At 27.3% G+C, this 19,215-nt stretch overlaps 1 protein-coding gene across 1 annotated transcript; it reads right to left on the bottom strand.

Annotated features, from left to right (window-relative positions):
* Positions 1-3,421: 3,421 nt before the first annotated feature.
* Positions 3,422-18,507, bottom strand: LOC130970602 (alcohol-forming fatty acyl-CoA reductase-like). The gene is made up of 11 exons (XM_057896729.1): positions 18,420-18,507; positions 18,014-18,102; positions 17,774-17,877; positions 17,062-17,264; positions 15,834-15,934; positions 11,985-12,177; positions 10,946-11,107; positions 9,974-10,055; positions 4,753-5,025; positions 3,869-3,996; positions 3,422-3,696 (listed from the first exon to the last, which is right to left on the bottom strand). Exons 2-11 carry the CDS (start codon positions 18,090-18,092, stop codon positions 3,534-3,536), a joined length of 1,488 nt encoding a protein of 495 aa, XP_057752712.1. The 5' UTR covers positions 18,093-18,102; positions 18,420-18,507; the 3' UTR covers positions 3,422-3,533.
* Between the last annotated feature and the right edge of the window lie 708 nt (positions 18,508-19,215).

Below are 19,215 nucleotides of genomic sequence, written 5' to 3'. Positions count from 1 at the left end.
CATGACAAGGCTTTCCCTGACTATTTTGGGAAGGGAAGGGATCTTGTTCTTTTTCAAAGTATAGTGAGTTATTTGCTTCTTGCCTGTGGTCGCATAGAGAAGAAATTAGTCTAGATATTGAATAGGAGCCAATTGGTGCTACTGATGAAGTTATAACCAACTTGAACAAATTATTTTAGAGGTTGTTATGACTACTTAGTTGAGCAAATTACTTTAGAGATTGATATGACACTCATATTATGTGATTTTAAAGTAGCTTAATTTGTTTGGTTTTTAAGATCTCTTTTATAGGTAATATGTGTTGTGGATCTCATAAAATATTATATAAATTAAATTTAATGGTCCATGCATTATTGTGTTGGATATATATTGAATCTTAATGGATATGTTTTATTAGTTTCTAATAGTAATTTGATTTATATATAGTTAACATTGTTTGTTTGGTATTAAATTAAGAAAAATAGTTTGAAATTCAATGCAACAATATGAGAAAATAGTTGGAAATAAAAAAACATGCAAGTACAAAAACAGTTGTAAAAAACTGCAAAACAAAAGCAATGATGTTAGAACTATTGTCAAAATTAATACAAAGACAATAGTGTGAAAGCCGTTGTCAAAATTAGCAACACAAAGGCACTGGTGTAAAATTGTTGTTCAATCAATTACGATTTGAAACTATTGCATAAAAGTAGACAACAATAAAATCGTTCTCTAAAAAATATTGTAAAACCATTGTGTATTAAGATAAGAAGGGAACGCTTTTGTTTGTTGTGCTTCCCTTAGGTAAAAAATCGTTGCCTATTAGCATTGGTAACGACTGCACATACAACAGTTCAAAAACCGTTGCCAAATAGCGTTGCCTAAAGTTTCAAGAACGGTTTTACGATCTATGACAATGGTTTTAGGCCTTTGTGAAAACCCTTATTTGTTGTAGTGTGTTTTCAATTTGTGTCAAAATTATCCTTGGACGTTAACTCCATGTATTATATTAGAAATAAAATTAAAAACTTCTTGTGATAGTTTTGACACGAATCGAAAATATTAGGAATAAAATTGAATGAAATTAAACATAATAAGGAGTATTTTTGAAAAAATTGCAAATGTTAGGACAAAAAATATACTTTTCCTAAAAAAATCAAACGATACTCCTCTCTATGGCTCATCGGACTTACTGAGAATAATTTCAGAAATAAAAGAAGAGCCTTTCGATTTGTTTCAGCTTGCTCACTCATCCAAATTTCAATAATTTCACTTATAGAAGTTTGAATCAAGGCGTCCAATTGAATTCTTACGTAGCTAAATTCACAACTGAATTAATCAATTGGAACAAGATAGAAAGTTTTCACTAACCAAGTTAGGTTTATTTCGGATAGACATGGATCATATAATCTTGTTATTGTTTACGAAGCATTGAGTTTAGAAAACTAAACTATGATTAAGATGATGACTAAACATTATTGGGCTATTATTCAATTATTTGTGTGATGTGTTTTGTTTAGTGTGCAGAAAATAAATTAATTACATTGGCCCAAAAAGAAATAAAACAAGCACAAATGACATCTGGCCCACTTACACACAATCATGGCCCAAAGGTTGTTTGCTTCATCACAAATGTTTCTCATCAGAAAGAAAAGCAAAAAACAAAAAGGGAAAGAAAGCAATTGGCCTAAGAAACAAATGCTCAAGCCCAAATGCACACTCAATGGTCCAAGCATTTATAATTACTACCATCACAAATAATTATTAGCGGAAACAAACAAGCCTCTAGCCAAATAATCAAAGATAGAAAGCAAGCCCATAATCAAACCAAAGTCCAACGGTGGTCAATATTCAAAGATATCCATTCACTTTGACGATAACTAAGTGATTCAAATTTCATTTCTTTTGAACCATTTACTTCATCCACCGAAAAGTCAAACTCTCTCTTCTCTCTTCTCTCTCATCTATCACATTCACTCTTTGAACAAAGAAGAAAGAAAGAATAGAAAAGTTCTGGCAGCACTAGAGTTCGTTGAAGAACAAAAGGGTTGTTACCAATTTCAAGCAAGTTTCAAGACTACAACAAGAGGGACGATTTCATCAGAAAAGAAAATCACAAAAAGGTGGTTTCTCCATTTATGCTTCATCAAGGATTATTGAAGAAATCAACTGGGCCACAAGCACCGTTCTGGAAAATATGAAGAAGGTGAAGTCAATGATGCTCTACTTGGAATCTACAGTCAATAAACAAACTTGGAGCCAAAGCAAGAACGCACGACTCATATTCAAGATTCTAGAAGAAAAAGGTTGAAAGAGAATATTGAAGGTATGGTTGCATGTCACTACTTCTACCTGCTCTTTCCTCTGTTAACGCCGCTACTGCATCTGTGTATTGGGAGAAGAGAACCAACATGTGATGAAGAACGTTTCAAACCCTAGAAGCTTCACTCCTCTATAATAGGGGTAAACGACCAAGGATTGAGTAAGGAGTGAGAGCACATGTTTAGGTTCTCATAGCTCTTTGAGCTGTTTATTCTTCTCTTTCATGGTTTTCATTGAATATTTCTTTTTCTCAGTTTACTCTGTCTGTGTTTCATTGGTAAAAGGAAAAATATGAGGTTTTGTAAGAAAAAACCAATGAGTGAAAAAGATAGAGTTGAACTTGGAGAAAAAGCCATAGTTATCTCAGAAATTCTTTGTATGTATTTCTATTTTGTTGTCATGATCCTGAGGGGATTCTCTTACAAGTTGGGTTAGTACTTAGCTGTTGAAAGCTAGGTTGCATTCTAGTCAAGTTCAGATTGGGTTAGAATCTGGACTTATCCCAGATAGGATTGGGGTAGATCCTATGGAGAATTGGTGAATATAATTCTATTGAAAGATAGTGAAATTCCGTCATTATTGTGATGGAGACTGGATATAGGCTACATTGCACTGGGTAGCCGAACTAGGATACATCTGTGTGTCTATTCTCTATTTTCTTCTCTGTTTCTGGTTCTGCACTATAGGAGACAAAATAGAAGTATCTACTACCATGTTAAGAGACAAAACCATAATGTATCTTGTTTTCTTCTCAAAGTATCTCTAATGAACTCAAGGTTAAAAGCTAAAGAAAAAGAAGGCCAAGATTCAACTCCTATTCTTTTAGTCACTAATAACCATCATGAAGCAATCCATTCTATGAAAAATCCAACCTCCAAAATGGTTGGATGACTATTGAAATCGATCTAGACAAGTCATATAACCGTGTTAAATTGAACTTTGTCTTGGATACTCTTAAATATATTGAGCTTTTAATTTTTCTAAATTTATCAATATTATTCAACAAGGTATCTCCATTATTGTTCCACATAACTTCTCTTATAATTCATAAATAAACCAATAAAAAAACTTTATAACATGCACTAACTTGAAGTTGCTATTTTTTTATGAGGCTATAATAACACATCAATCTTCATCTTACTGATGTATAAAACACAAATTAAAGGATTTATTTTAAGCATTAAGAAGTAATGTTTTGTAGGCATCATTTATAATGCAAAGAACGTGATTAATTATCTCTTGGAAGCATGCTTAATGATACCAGGGAGATGGATATTCATGCAATAGTCATCCCAATCAATAATTTTTGGATCAAAGTAGAACATATCCACCTCTCTTGGATCCCCAACTTCTCTTGCCGTGGCTAGCAACTTTTCTGTGTTCATGTTATCAAATCTGTTTGAAAATCAAAATAAGCTGTTGTGAGTTAATAATAATAATAATAATAATAATAATAATAATAATAATAATAATAATAATAATAGTGGCTACTAATAAATAAAATTGAAAAACAATTTAAATAATATAATAAATTATTATTGGTTTTATTAATTAATAAGTAACTTACACGCCATTGAAGAATGCATAGACCATGTAAAAAGAAGCCAATCGCATGACAACACGAAGCTTTCTGTTAAGGTCATCACATGTCTCTTGAAAATACTTGCATAAAACTTCATTGAGCAATTCTAATCCCTAACATATAAATGCAAACTCTATAAGTACATGGTAGATTGGAAATTGTTTCCATTGCAACTTTTGCATAATGCACAATGTAGTGCGAATTTTTTTCAGATGAGCAACTTAAATTTAAGGTTAATATTTATCCTTTAACTAGTCGGTAAAAAAGTAATTTGTTGTGATTAGAGTTCTATTTAAGGATTTATCAGCTACTGCTAGTAAATAAGTTGCTGCTTGTATAAAGCAGAATTTGAATTTTCGACATTTATTTAAGCGGACAAGTAAGTTAACCAATTGACAAATTAGTTCATTACATAACATAACTAATTTAGGTTAGTCTAATGGTTAGCTAATTAATCCGTTAAGCAAGTGTCAATGTTTTAAATCTTGTCTTGTATATACAACAATCCATTAGCTAGCAATAAATCATTAAATGAAGTTTCAATCCATGATAGATTAGTTCTTAGCCTATCAAATTAGACAATACAGTAAAAAAAATTGATTCATTACACCAAAATTATAACTCAAAGTCAATATAGTAGAAACTACAACTACAATTTAAATTGAACCTTATTACTAAGAGTAACGATTATATAAGAAACATAATAATAAAGTATGTAAGATTCACATTGGTCTTCAAGAAAATTTTGTTTAGACATTATAACTTTTAATAAATTTTAATTACTAAATCGATGTTTAAACTTTTATTTTAAAAAACTGATTTGAGATACTATTGTAACAAAACTTTGACAAGGATTTGATGGAGTAAACCTTTAAAGGAAGCGCGTAGCGAATGAACATGTATCTGTGAAAGCTTGCTATGTTGCTCAATATGGTAACTTTTCTAACTTTGACAGGATTTCCATCTCTATCTATCCAAGGTTTTGCAGTGAAATATCTTAGGCCATAGTTGCAGAGACTGTGGTATCTCACAGGATTACTAACAGAAGAACCCACATGATATATGGCAATATCATCACTAGTCTGATTTGCATGTGCTACCATTGCCACCAGCATTGCATTCACCACCATGTCAGCTGGTATCTGCATCAAACTCAACATTATTAATTACTTCTACTTTCTATTTTATAAATAATTATTTTTTAAGGATTCATTAAAGTTACATGACTTTATAAAAGAGAATTACATTATTTTCACAGAAATGGAGAAAAATTAAAATTATAACATAAGAACCAATTGCTAATAAATTCAAAAATGCCAGATATTATATTATTAAATAAAGATTATAACATATTTTAAAAGACATTCATTCACAATCAAATAGATAGAATTTGAAGATTTTTTTTAAATAAATATTTTATTTTTTTATTTATCAATATATGTAATTTGCAAGTAAATTACTAATTTAGACATTATTACTTATCTCGTTTACAGTGTGAATAAGTTGGTAATACATATATCTCGTTTACACGATAAATGAGATAAGACACGTAATTGATGAACGTGTCACGGATGCACATGTGTTGTGTAATGGTATTTATCTCGTTCACAGTACTATAAATGAGAACGTGTATTACCAACTTATTTGTACTATAAACAAAATAAGCATAAACGACGCTTTATATGTAACTCGTTTACAACACTTTTTAGATGTATCATCTATTTGGAATTTTTCTTCCTTCTCTTAGACCCTTTTCTTTACATATAGTTGAGTAAAATGTACTCTATGACATGCACAGAAGCAAGGAACGACGATATCAACCGTCTAAACGGCTTGTGGCACATTGCTAGGACTATTGACTGTTAGGTTATTATATTATGTTTTTATTTTAAATTGAAAAATCATAAACTTATATTTATTGTAGTAGTATGTATGACTAGAGTAGGTGTCTTGTTCTTATTTGAAACTAGAGAATCATAACATTATATTTATTGTACTAATATGTATGACTAAAGTAGGTGCCATGTTAAAACATATCTTATGTTGGTTACTGTTTTAGGTAATATTAGTTATTAATATTTATGCTGAGTGACTTGTTGTACTGAATAATAGTTTGATTAGGGTAGGTGTTGTGTTAAGAACATAACCTATGTTATTTGGTATTTTATTTTTATTAATTGCAAATAAAAAATTTAACTATATAGATAACTTTTTTAAATGTTGGGTTTAGAAAATGAACACATAACTATATATCTATGACATTTAAAACAGTTATTTAACAACTTTTATTTTTTTCTTTGCAGTATTTAATTTAGTAATTTAACCAAAAAATATTAGTTACTTCAAAACTCAAGTTGGTATTTTAATTTATTTTTATTTAAATATTCTATTTTAATCTTAGTCGAATATTAATTAATTTTTTTATTTAACAAAGGCCTGTCTCTACTTCTTAAGAGAGTTAGCCCCACTCTTAAACTACCGGACATCATTCTCCCTTATCTAAGGGAGACTGAGTTTGGCGACATGGTGCAACTCAATAACTTTGTGTTTGACAATACCCTGATTTCTGCATTCATAGAGCGATGGCGTCCGGAGACCCACACTTTTCACCTGCCTTGGGGTGAGTACATAATTACTCTGTAGGATGTTGCGTACCACCTTGGGTTACGCACGAATGAAGAACCAATGGGTGGATGCTTAAGAGATTTTTAGACATGATACCCGTACCCAACGTGGGATTGGGTAGAGGAGCTCCTTAATGCTAGACCTCCGCATGCTCAACAGCAAGGGGAGCAGAGGAATGAGTCCTTTTCGATCAAGCTCACGTGGCTTAGGGACAAAATGCAGCATATGCCAGCTGGTGCAAATCCTCCCACTCTCTGCCAGTACACGAGGTGCTATATATTGTTGCTGATTGGGGGTACTTGATGATAGATAAGTCGAACAATCTGATTCACATCAGGTGACTTCTCTTGCTGGCAAACTTTGATAGGTGCCGCAATTTGTCTTGGAATTTTGCGGTGCTTGCATGGACGTACCACTCATTGTGCTCTGCGGCACATCGAGCCACTACGAACATTGCGTGGTGCATGCCGTTGCTGATGTGTTGGATATACCATCGATTGTCAGCATGTTGTCCATCGGACAAACAGACAAAGACCTTTCCATTGGTTGTTAGGTATATGTTTGTCATAATCTCATTTTGTCAATTTTCTTTGTAGCTAAATTTATTTTCTCATTGCATAAAATGTTATTGTTGTCGTATATGGGTTTGTAAGTTGATAGGTATGGTCCAATAAAGTCGAGTCTAGTTTAAAGGGAGATTCTTTCGATGGCGTCATTGGATGGACTAGTTGCCACTCGATGAGGTAAGAAAGCTTTATTCTCATATATAATTTTCTGCATAAATTTATTTGAATAATTTCATATATTGATTAAAGTCTTTCAACTTAATTTTCAGTTTCGATGGACGCCATACGATGACCCGGCATTACAGGTTTTGACGTCGGTCTGGTTGCGAGATGACTTAGAGACAGACATGGATGGATGTAGTTCTCATGGTCTGTTTTAATTATGTTGAGTTTCACCATATTAATAAGGTAAAACATCAGTTCGGAAGCTAGCAGCCAGTAGTTGTCGACCTAGTTAATGTCGATACAAGTACATTACCACCACTGACAAAAGAAAGGATGTGTAGTGATCGACTCGTCATAAGGAGTAGTATGATAGATGGAGGAAATAAAAAAAATACATATATTACCAACTCGTTCACATTGTAAACGAAATAAATAATAATGTCTAAATTGATCATTTATCTGTAAATTATGTATATCAATAAATAAAAAAATAAAATATTTATTTTTAAAAAATTAAAATCGAATTTAAATGTCACGGAATAGATTTTGTTATATCATCACCTAATTAGATGTTTATATATGGTTATAAAAAGTTTGATATATATTAAATGACTAAGTCAAACACCTTTATTAATAATGTGGTAATATCATATGATTGAATGAGTAAAACTTTTTACATGTGAATTTAGTCTTTGTTTGAGAAAAGACTAAAAAGAACGGAAAAAATTTAGGGTTTAGAATAGGAATAAGGAATAAATGTAGGAGGATGCTCCAATGAAGTTATTAATTCTTTTTTTTTTTTTTTTGAAGCTGAAAGTAAGATCGTTAGATTTGCTTTAAAAATATTAAAAATTTTGTGGATATAGATAATTTTTATTTGACCAAACGTTAAAAGATGTGACACACTATTTTAACTTTGTTATTGTGAAATAAATTTAGTTCGGTCTGTTTATAAATAAATCGGTTTGTGAAAAAAAAAACATTTACTTATTTTAATTATTTTAATACAATATTATTTTCATTTTTAATATTTAAGTTAAGTTTAATTTTATTTTTAATATTTAAATATTTTATTTTATTTTTTGATCGAAATTAATTTTTTTTTAAAAGTATAATTTTTCATGTTATTATTTTTTTATTCTATCACATTTATTCTCAAACAACTACAATTACTACGTACTATGACTATGAGAATTATAATTTTTGTTTTTATTTAAATGAAAATTATAATAAAGAATATATTTTTACAAAAAATTGATTTTAATCAAAATATTAAAATAAGACAAAACAAAATCTTTTAAATATTAAAGACAAAATTAAAATTTAATCTAAATATTAAAAACTAAAATAATATTTTATTCTAATTATTTTTATTAATTATGAAAAACAAAACATAAAAAAAACACACATTAAGACATAAAAGGTAGAGTTAAGTACAATTTTTGTTTCTAAGATATAGGCCGAAATTTTTTTTTCATTTTCAACCTTTTTTTGCATACAAAATGATTCTTAAGATTTAACTTGGTTTTAAAATCATCTCTAAGGTTTAACTTGGTTTTAAATTTTTGCTGGCAAAAACGGAGGCAGAGATGAATCGTAGATAGCTTCTTCTTCTTCTTCCCTTCCTCTTTCACAGGAGCAGAAATACTCTCCTTTTCTTAATTTTTTTATTATGGGTAATTTTGTTCAAAATTTTAAGATTTAAGTAAAAAAGACGATTTTAAAACTTAGGGACGATTTTGTATAAAAAAGGTTAAGAATGAAAAATTTTTTCGATCTATACCTTAGAGACCAAAATTATACTTAATCCTAAAAGGTAACTTCATTTAAGTGGCTCCTTAATGGTTGATTTTATTTCTAAATACGTGCCTCCTTAAATAAGAATTTCTTTTAGGTTTGTTTGATTTTTGTATAGATATTTTTTTATTTGTCTTATGCTTTTTTTTTTTTACTTTTGAGATTCACCAAGAATTAAATTCTAAACTTTTTGAATATAAAGCTCTAATACCATATTATAAAACTACTCATCCCAAAAATTTATAAAAAAGTAAGAGAGCATTAAAATCAAAGAAGAAAAATAAAAAGAGAAGATAATTTAATAGATGAAATTTTAAAAAGAAAAGACACAAATTACTAATTTCATTCTTCCTTGATTCTATTACTACTATTACTTTATTTATAATAAATTTTATTCCTAATAAAAAAAATTAATTGAACTATAGGATCTAGTTTTACTCTTTACATAAAACAAATAAACATTTGATTTTGTACTCTCTCTTTGATAAAGTTTTTATTTTTCTAAAATAATTTATTAAAGTTTATCTTTTAAAATATAATTTTTTAAAAATAATAGTATTTATATTCAATAAATCAATGACTTTTAATAAATATAAATAACAATAATTATACTTGATAAAATAATTTTTAAAATTTAAAAAATTATTAATGTACAAAATTATTATATTAGACATCTATTTTAATTTTGATTTTAATAAATACAAGTTAATTTTAATATTTTTTTAAATATTTTTTAAAATATTCTTAATTTTTAAAAATTACAAATAAAAATATATAATTTTTTTTTTTACAAAATTCAAAACGAAATGCGTATGCTTCTAAACAAACCACGTATTAGACTCGTAGAGAATGGGATCAATTCCGATTTGGCGACTATAATTTCTAGATTTCAACATTATCTAATTAAGAAGAAATGCTTTATTTAGTAGTAACTCACCAGATCAAAAATTGCTTGAGGATCCGCCGGAAAGAATGTTAACATTCCTTTACCGTACGCAACAGCGAAACTGTCCATTTGCCTGCATGGAAAGACTCCAGAACATGAAAAGCTTATGGAAGGTGCAAACAAAAATGCACATTTAAAGTAATAATAGGTAAAATTTAAAGATTTTGAATGTCATGAAACTTTTTTTCTTTTAAATTTAAGTTGATAATATATATATAAATTATTGTATCTTTAATATGTCTTCTCGTACAAAAATCTATTTTATTGAATTTGTGTGAATTTTTATGAAATTTTTTTGTTTGTTTTATATTTTTCTGAAGAATAATAAGAATCAAATTTTAAATTTTTGCATTGTATATAAATATTTTAATATTATATTATTATAAAATTATTTCTTTTAAAAAATTAATTTAATAAAAAATATGTAGATATATTTTTTTTATCAAAATATAAATACAATGTTAAACATATAATTATATAATTTAACATTATATTTATATTCTTAGTTTGAGAAAGCCAAAGCCAGAAGTCTTATTGGGAGGACAAAAGTTAATGAGTTAGTTATAAATAAAGACAAAAGAAAAATCAGTTATACTACTTTTATTTTTTTTTAATCAAAGATAAAGAGATTTGAATCTGCAATTTCTAAGTAAGTATAAAAAAATTATGTCACTACTTAATAAATATTATAATATACAATTAAAAAATACTTTGGAGTATATATTCATGTCAACTTTAGAGTCATCCTTATAGGTCTCAATTATTTTTGCATCAAATTAATAAAATAATATATCTTCAGATATCCAATTTTGATATATGGATTTTGTAATATCCACCCCAATTAAAGTGGTAGGGTTGGATCGGATATAGACAGTGTGCACCAAACGCAAATAATAATAATAATAATAATAATAATAATAATAATAATAATAATAATAATAATAAGGTGTGTTTACATTGTACCTTACACCTTCTATCCAACCTGGAAAAGGCTCTTTGTAAGTGCTGCTAATAGTTGTAGGTCGAATGAGGACAATGGGCATATTTTTCTTCGAATTTGTTAAAAGCATTTCGCCCATTGCTTTTGTAAATAGATATGTATTTGGCCAACCATATAGAGTTGCTCTGGAAATTAATCAAAGATAGATGAAACTAATATTAACTTATTTGGTTATTGATAAAAGGGTAAAATATATTTTTTATTTTTGAAGTTTGATAAAAATTTTAAAAATATTTTTAAATTTTATTTTATTTTAATTTTGTTCTAAAAGTTTTTTATTTGTATTAAATATATCTCTAACGGTTAATTTTTCAAAAAATTTAAGACTAATTCAACAATAATTTCATAAGAACAATCCTAAGTACAAGAAAATTAAGCATAATTTTCATGTATTATTGTTAGATTGGTCTTAAATTTTTTAAAAATATAACCGTCGAGAGTATATTTGATGCAAATCGAAAATTTTTGGGATAAAATTAAAATAAAATAAAACTTAGGAGTATTTTTTAAATTTTTATCAAATTTTAAGTACAAAAAATATACTTTACCCTGATAATATATAACACAGCTTTTTTTGCGTTAACAATTACTTTTGAAAATTATTCTAAATTGTTAAAACTGTAAACATCTAATAATTTGGCCATCCACAGTGACAAACTTGTTTCTTTCTATTTCTAAATAGAAGTTTCTAGTAATGTAAATATATAGTGAGACAAATTAGAAATATGGCATTATTTTGATCAATGTAATATGAATTTAGTTTTATGTACTGATTAAATAATTTTATTAAAGTGTCTAATTATGTATTATTATATTATTAAAAATAATTAATTTTTAAATTTATTATTTAAAAAATCAGCTAAATGTGTAAATTTCATTAAATGACTATATAAATATTTTTATATTATCGTAACAAAATTAAATTCTAATTATACATACGTTAAAAAGGAATGGTCGATGGAGATTTATCTACTTATATTAATTAAAGACTAAAGAAAGAACCTTTTGATGCCCAATTCCTTCATGGCAAGTTTAATTTCATGTTGGGTGGCTCCTTCCTGCTGAAGGTGATTCAATTGTTGTTGCACCAATTTCATTTCCATTTCAATGTCCAATCCAGGCACTCCATTCAGTGACACACCCATGTGCTGTGGATCTTCTAATATCAGTCCTTCTCTCTCACCACATACATAAGCTGCAAACAATAAAATAATACAAAGAGAAAAAATTTATATATTTTGTTAACAGAAATGTTAGGGGATAACATATTTTGTGATTATTAGTAATTAATTAATTATTATTAATATTTTTAATAATATTAAATTATATTTAATGATGTAGAATTATACATTTTTTATTAATTAAATACTAATTAAATTTTAATAAGAATATAATACTGACTCCTTAAACTTTCTCTTTTGTTAATAAGTGCCTTTAATTTTAATTTGCTTATGTGAATTTGAAAAAAAAATCAATAAATGATTGGTTTTTCTTTTGATTTTATCTTTTCGCGTTTATTATTTCATTTTTAATAAAACCTTAAACATATAAACTATTAAAAATAAAAATAGAAATCAATCAAGACTCGTACGTAACATTTTTCAACTTAACAAAGTTTAATCATTGTCAAAAAAATTTTATATTTTATAAACATAATACATGGATACTAAACATTAGCCATCAATCTATTACTCTTAGTATTTAGAATAGTATTAGATAGTCAACAAATTTTGTGATTTGTAATTATTAATTAGTTATTATTAATATTTTTAATAGTGTGAGATTATATCTAATAGTATGAAATTACTCACTTTTTTTTACCAATTAAGTATTAATCAAATTTTAATAAAAATACTGACGTCTAAATTTTCTTTTCTTAGTATTTATAAAAAAATTAATTATATTACTCTAAATAACTTTAACTATTTCCCTATAAAAGCAATAGTAATGCATATTGTCATTCTCTAATTCATAATGTTATTCTCTTATTATATATTATTTCCAAATTAAATTAACCTAAACTCTTATAGTCATAATTCCTTCATTAGACAAAATAAAAAAAACAAATAGATAAAAATACACGTAAAAAGTTTAGGATAGATAAAGCATCTTCTAAAAGATTATAAATATTAAAGTATACACAAAAAATTAATTATAATCAACGGACAAAAATGACACACCATTAATGAGACTCGGTTAAATTAACTATGTACATGACAGTATAGTGTAATTACTAATTACCTGGCATTGAATTGTTTAGTGACTATCTGGTGGTGTGAATTTTTATATTTTTATATTTAAAAATAATATAAATAAAACACCCAGCAAGTGATGTGTCCTAATTCTGAAGGAACGCTAACTTTACCCACCTTTATAAAATCTTGCGAAATCAAGAGATTGAGGGTGAAGCTATGTCTTGGCCTGAGGGTAAGATTAGACTATATGCAACCATGAGAGTGGTAGGAGTATTAAAGTATAGTTGTCTTAATCTCTTAAGACTCTAAGTCATTATTGAGTCAGCTAGAATTAGTTAGCTTTTTGGCTTTAGAAATCAGTTAGAAGTCAGTTTAATTGTCTTAATTTTTTGAAGTTAGTAATGAGTCGATTAAGTGCAAAGCTTCCACAAGATTCTAGAAAAGACTTTCATCAGTAATTATAAAAGCATTACTTTTTTACCGTATCAGTTGATTTTTTAACATACTACTGAATTAAGTATTGCAGATTCAATTTTTTTCTCTTCTTTTTACTTCTCTTTTCTTTTTTTTTTTCTCTAAAATTCTATTCTCACTATAAAAAAAATTGAAAACAGTTAGATTTACCGTTAAATTTAGCGGCGACAATTACCGTCAGATTTAATGACAAGTTTAATAAAAAATTCGTCTTGTCAAATAATTAGCGGCAAATAGTCATTTATTTCTGACAGTAAAATCGCCGATAATTTTTAGCGAGAAACCGCAATAAATAGATGTCAAACTTTAGCGTCGGAGTTACCATCAAAAGAATTCGACGGTAAATACGTTTAGTAAAACGCTGCGTTTTTGTGATCCACACCAAATTACCATTAGAAATATCCGCCGGTAAATCGAACGGTAATTGTGTCCTAAATTGAAACTGCAAACCCCTTCATGCTTCATTTCGAATTTAGTATATCTCTCTCTAACTTCTCATCTTCGCCTCTCTCTCCTCTCACCCTCCCAATCTCTCTCTAACCTTCTCATCTCTCCTCTCCTTCAACCTCCTCCGCAATTGCTGCTTTCGCAAACATCGCCACTGCTGCCTCCAACGCTATCGCCGCTGTTAAACGTCCTTGCCACCTCTGCTGCAATGCCCCTGCCAAATCTACTTTTGCCGCGATTTTTGCTTCATTACCTAAGTTCTTTATACCTTTCATAGTATCAGAGCTTATGGTACCACAACTTCCATAAAATCTAAGAAACCAGATCCTGATCTAATTGAAGCTCAGTCACAATGGCATAAGGATTTAATGTGGCACCAATCTCAATAAAACTAGATGAGAACAATTATTTATAGTGGAAAGATCAAGTAGAATCAATAATTGAAGAAAATGATGTGCTAAATCACATCACAAGAAAAGGAACACCTTTACAGTTTCTTGCATTTGAGAACAATGGAGCGAGTACAATGAATCCTGAATTTCAGAAAAAGAAAGAAACAATATTCACTCTTTAAATCGTGATTGTTAGTTTTACTGAGCAAATCATTCACAACAAGAACGCTTGGATACGTTTACACTTGTCAAATTTGGAAGAGGTTAGAAGATCATTTCTCTTCTCAAATCAAAGCTAAGGTAATGCAATTGAAGAATAAGTTGAGTAGTACTCAAATTGGTCTATCTGCTACTGAATATGTGTTGTCAATAAAAGGAACAATTGATGCATTAACTTCTTTTGATGAGTCTATGAAAAAAAGCGATCATATAAATACAATCTTAAATAGTTTGACTGAAAAATATTTATCACTAATAATAATGTTTTCTAACATGGTCTCAAAGCATAACTGTAAATGAATTGGAAGCCTTACTCTTAGAAAATGAAAGCATGCTAGCAAGATTTTAAAGACTAGAAGCATTTGTCTCAGCAAATCTAACTCAGTTTGGCCAAAATCAACAAATGAGAGGTGGATTCAGAGGTGAATTTTGAGGTAGAGGTGGATAAATGTATAGAGGAAGCAAATATTCTAAAAAACATCAAAAAGTGATATTTTAAATCAATTCACTTTTTAAAAATATCAAAAGTGATATTCTAAAAATAATTTATTAAAGATGCTCTTATTATTATTATTATTATTATTATTATTATTATTATTATTATTATTATTATTATTAGGTTTATGGTTCCATATAAAAATTTAAGATTAAAATTAAAGAGCATTAATTTCATAATAATATTTCCGTTTTCTGTTTATTATTTCTTAAAAGAAAAAAAATAACATATAACAAATAAAAAAATATTTATACAAAAATTTAAGTAAATCTAAAAAATATTGGATCACAGTGAAAATTTTTTTACTATTAAAAAAACTTTGTAGATAAATTAAGTGAAAGAATACAAGATAAAAAAAAATTACATCCAACTTAAAATTTTAAATATTAAACTAATAAATCTCTCATTTTATATATTCTTCATTTTTCTTTATTTTTTTCATATCAGACTAATTTTTTTATATTACTCACACTTATTACTTAGCAAAAGAAATTCCTATTTAAACAGATTATTTAAGTTTTTTTTTTTGTCAACTTAAATTTTTTTAAAAAATGTATATATATCACGTTACGAGTGTTACGTAGTCTCAGAGATTTGTGTACCAAGTAATATACTTTGTAATTCTAACCTGTTGAGACGTGGACAAACACCTGAAGCTTGGTACATTTTTTGGCGAGACTCAAGAGATGCTCAACTCCTAATGTATTTATACCCAATGCCACATCATATCTGTATATAGTAATCAAAGATTACAAAAACACAGCATACATTATATATATGATGATAAATAATCCTTATACATACAATCAAAAATTAAATAAGGGTTGATGATTACTTAGACATGTATATAACTCTCTCTCTCTCTCTCTCTCTCTCTCTCTCTCTCTCTAAATCTTTTGATGGCAGTAAAAAATTATATAAATAAACCAAAGTATTTTTATAAAACAGAAGACATGCTTCAATTACATCATTATTTGGGTTAAGTTAATTAAAAAAAAAACTATATGCATACTATAAACAGTATAAGCATTTGAAATATTAATATTTGCAAACTAGACATACGGTATGCTATGAAACAGAAATAATGTCATTTACTTATTTGTACACCACTTATTGGTGCACATAAGCATATATTTTTTTGAAAAATAACAATCAATAAAAAATTAATTACAAATTTTTATATAAATAAAAATTTAATTACAAATTTTTAAACAGTAAAATAGCATTTGAAAGAGAGATAAAAATTGAGACAGAGACTGAAATAAGTCTTCGTATTATGTTTAGTATAAAGAGGGAGATAGAGAATGAAATAAAAATGAAGTTCTAATTTAATTTGTACAAAAAATAAAGTTAGAATTAATTAATTAAAATGAGAGTATTTTAGGTATAAAATATTATTAAAATTTCAATTTCTGTCCTAAAAAAATTTAGTTTCCTGTATCTCAACTTTTTTGAGGTACTGAAATAGTGGAATTTTAATTTGGAGACAGAAATTTAAATTTTAGTACAAGAGCCAACAAATATAAAATTGAATTTCAGTCTCTCTATTTCCATTCCAATACTTCAAAATCAAAACAAACACTACCTAAAGACTTAATTAAAAAATTATTAAAATTATAAATAATAACAAAATAATTAAATTTTTAATTCAATGATAAAGAAAAAATATATGACATATAATATAATGAATTTTGTATTTAGTAAAAAATTAAATTTATTATTTTATTATAAATCAATTATTCTTATTAAACCTATATTGGATTGGTTGGATTTCTAAATTTTCGAACAGATAATTTAATTAGTTTAATAACCAATTTGGTTTTCAGAACTTTAATGATTTAGAATATATTATATACCTTTCATCAAATTTAGTTGTTGCAGCTATATTAACTATAACATCTATTTGATTGTAAATCTGATCCCTTAGAATGGTGTCCTTCAAATCCAAGTTCTCTTGAGAAATATCCCCAGGCACCACACTCAACTTTTCTGATACAAAAGAATTGAAGTTTCCTCCAAGAGTTTCCTTCAGCAATCTGAACAAGTCCTTCCCTATAATCTACATATATTTGAAATTAAATACTATACAAGAATTATATATTAGCCATACAAATTTTAAAAAGCATAGTAAAAATATATACTATAACTTGAGATTAGTAAAACATATGATGAATCCATGTCTTTTTTTTTTAGTTCATGCGTATGCGTATAGATATTTTTAGAAATTGATAAAATGTCAAAAACTTGATATATTGGATAATTGTTGGTCCTCTTAAGTATCTGTTTCTTAATGATAAAGATAAAATATATTCTTTATCTCTAAAACTTTTGAAAATTATCAAAAAATTTTCTAATATTGAATTTAATTATTTCAATTTATTTTTAATATTTAAAATAAATTTTGTTTATTTTTGCAAATTGACCATGTTAATGTAGATGTTGACATGACAATTGTAAATTAATAAGTCAATGGCATCATTGTCAAAAATTTCAAAGATAGATTTAAACAAAAACAACATATTTTATCCTAATTTTGTAGTTCACATATAACATTATTGATTTATTTACCTCGTGATGCAAGCGATGATTAGCAAATTCAATATCAGGAGCTCTCAGTAGAAGATAAAGTTTTTTCACATTTGGTTGCACTCTAAGAATTTTTTCCACAAAAACTACCAAATCAAAAAATCAAATCAGGTAATTAAACACATGCTAATTAATCAAATAAATTAGTAAGTAGAGTCATATATATATATATATATATATATATATATATATATATATATATAAAAGCAAGATACAATATACTTTTTGCAAGGAAGCCAGTAGCACCAGTGACTAAGATGGTCTTGTCCTTAAGGAACTGTAGTATGCTTCCTAACTCCATTATATATTATCTAAGATAAATTGAGAGGCAGAAGAACAATTTTCAAAGAACACTCAAAAAAATGAGGTATGAGATGAGATAAGAGAAAGGAGATGGACTATATATATATAGGAAAAGTATAGGGACGACAACTTTGTTAAATTTTGGCTAGCATGTAACCAGTAAAAAAAAGTGAGCTATTTAGATAAAATCTCACACCAATCTCACACCATTAAAACTATCTTGATAACTATTTAATGACTACAAATCACAAAAATTGCTGGTCTTAACATTCTTCATATATATATATATATATATATAGTGGGCCAAAAAATGCACGTGATATACCGAGATCCGGCGTAAGCGTCGTTTGCCCGTTGCCAATAATAAAATGCATTGAAATCACAAAATAAGGCAATGAGGTCTAGACGTCTAGTATGGTGTTCACGTCAATCTATAAACTCCACTCCGATCATAGGAAGCCGCTGATAATAAAGATTACAGAAATATGGTTAGAGATACAACCTTCATTTAATTTATGTGACCTTTTTAATAATTTTTTAGAGACTTGATAGGTTAGTTAGACGCAAGAGACAAGGAAAGTGTGCCCTCTTTTAGTTAATACTTAATAGGTTAGGTATTTTGGGACAACTAACATTATCTACAAAGCTTTTTAAAGTGGTAAAATGAAAGGTTAATTATTATCATTCTAAAAAGGTTGTGGTTTGCAAATTAGTATTGGAGGGCAAATTACAATTTTTTTATATTTGTAATCAAATATTTTATTTCTTTTAATATTTCAAACGATAAGGATTTAATATAAACTTTTTTAAGATAGAAAGAATATTTAGTTATTGTTGGACATTTTTACATGTTGAAAAAACTATAAGGACTTTTGGGATTAATTAAACATGTACTCATTATTTTAAAGATAATTTTGTTTATTTCTATATATAATTTTAACCATTTTCAATATTAATTTATTATTTTTTTAATAATTATGTTTTTTTTAATAGAAGAAAAACTATATTAAAATTTAAAATGAGTAATTGTGGGAATGAATCTTAAATAAAATGAAAATTAAATACAGAATTCAGAAGGAGAAAATAAAAAAGCGTAGAAGTGTAAAAATAGAGAATAATTA

The sequence above is a fragment of the Arachis stenosperma genome, chromosome 3, assembly GCF_014773155.1.
Source record: "Arachis stenosperma cultivar V10309 chromosome 3, arast.V10309.gnm1.PFL2, whole genome shotgun sequence".
Taxonomy (NCBI): Eukaryota; Viridiplantae; Streptophyta; class Magnoliopsida; order Fabales; family Fabaceae; genus Arachis; species Arachis stenosperma.
The sequence above is the reverse complement of the archived record's forward strand: the minus strand, read 5'-3'. Positions and strand labels throughout refer to the sequence as shown.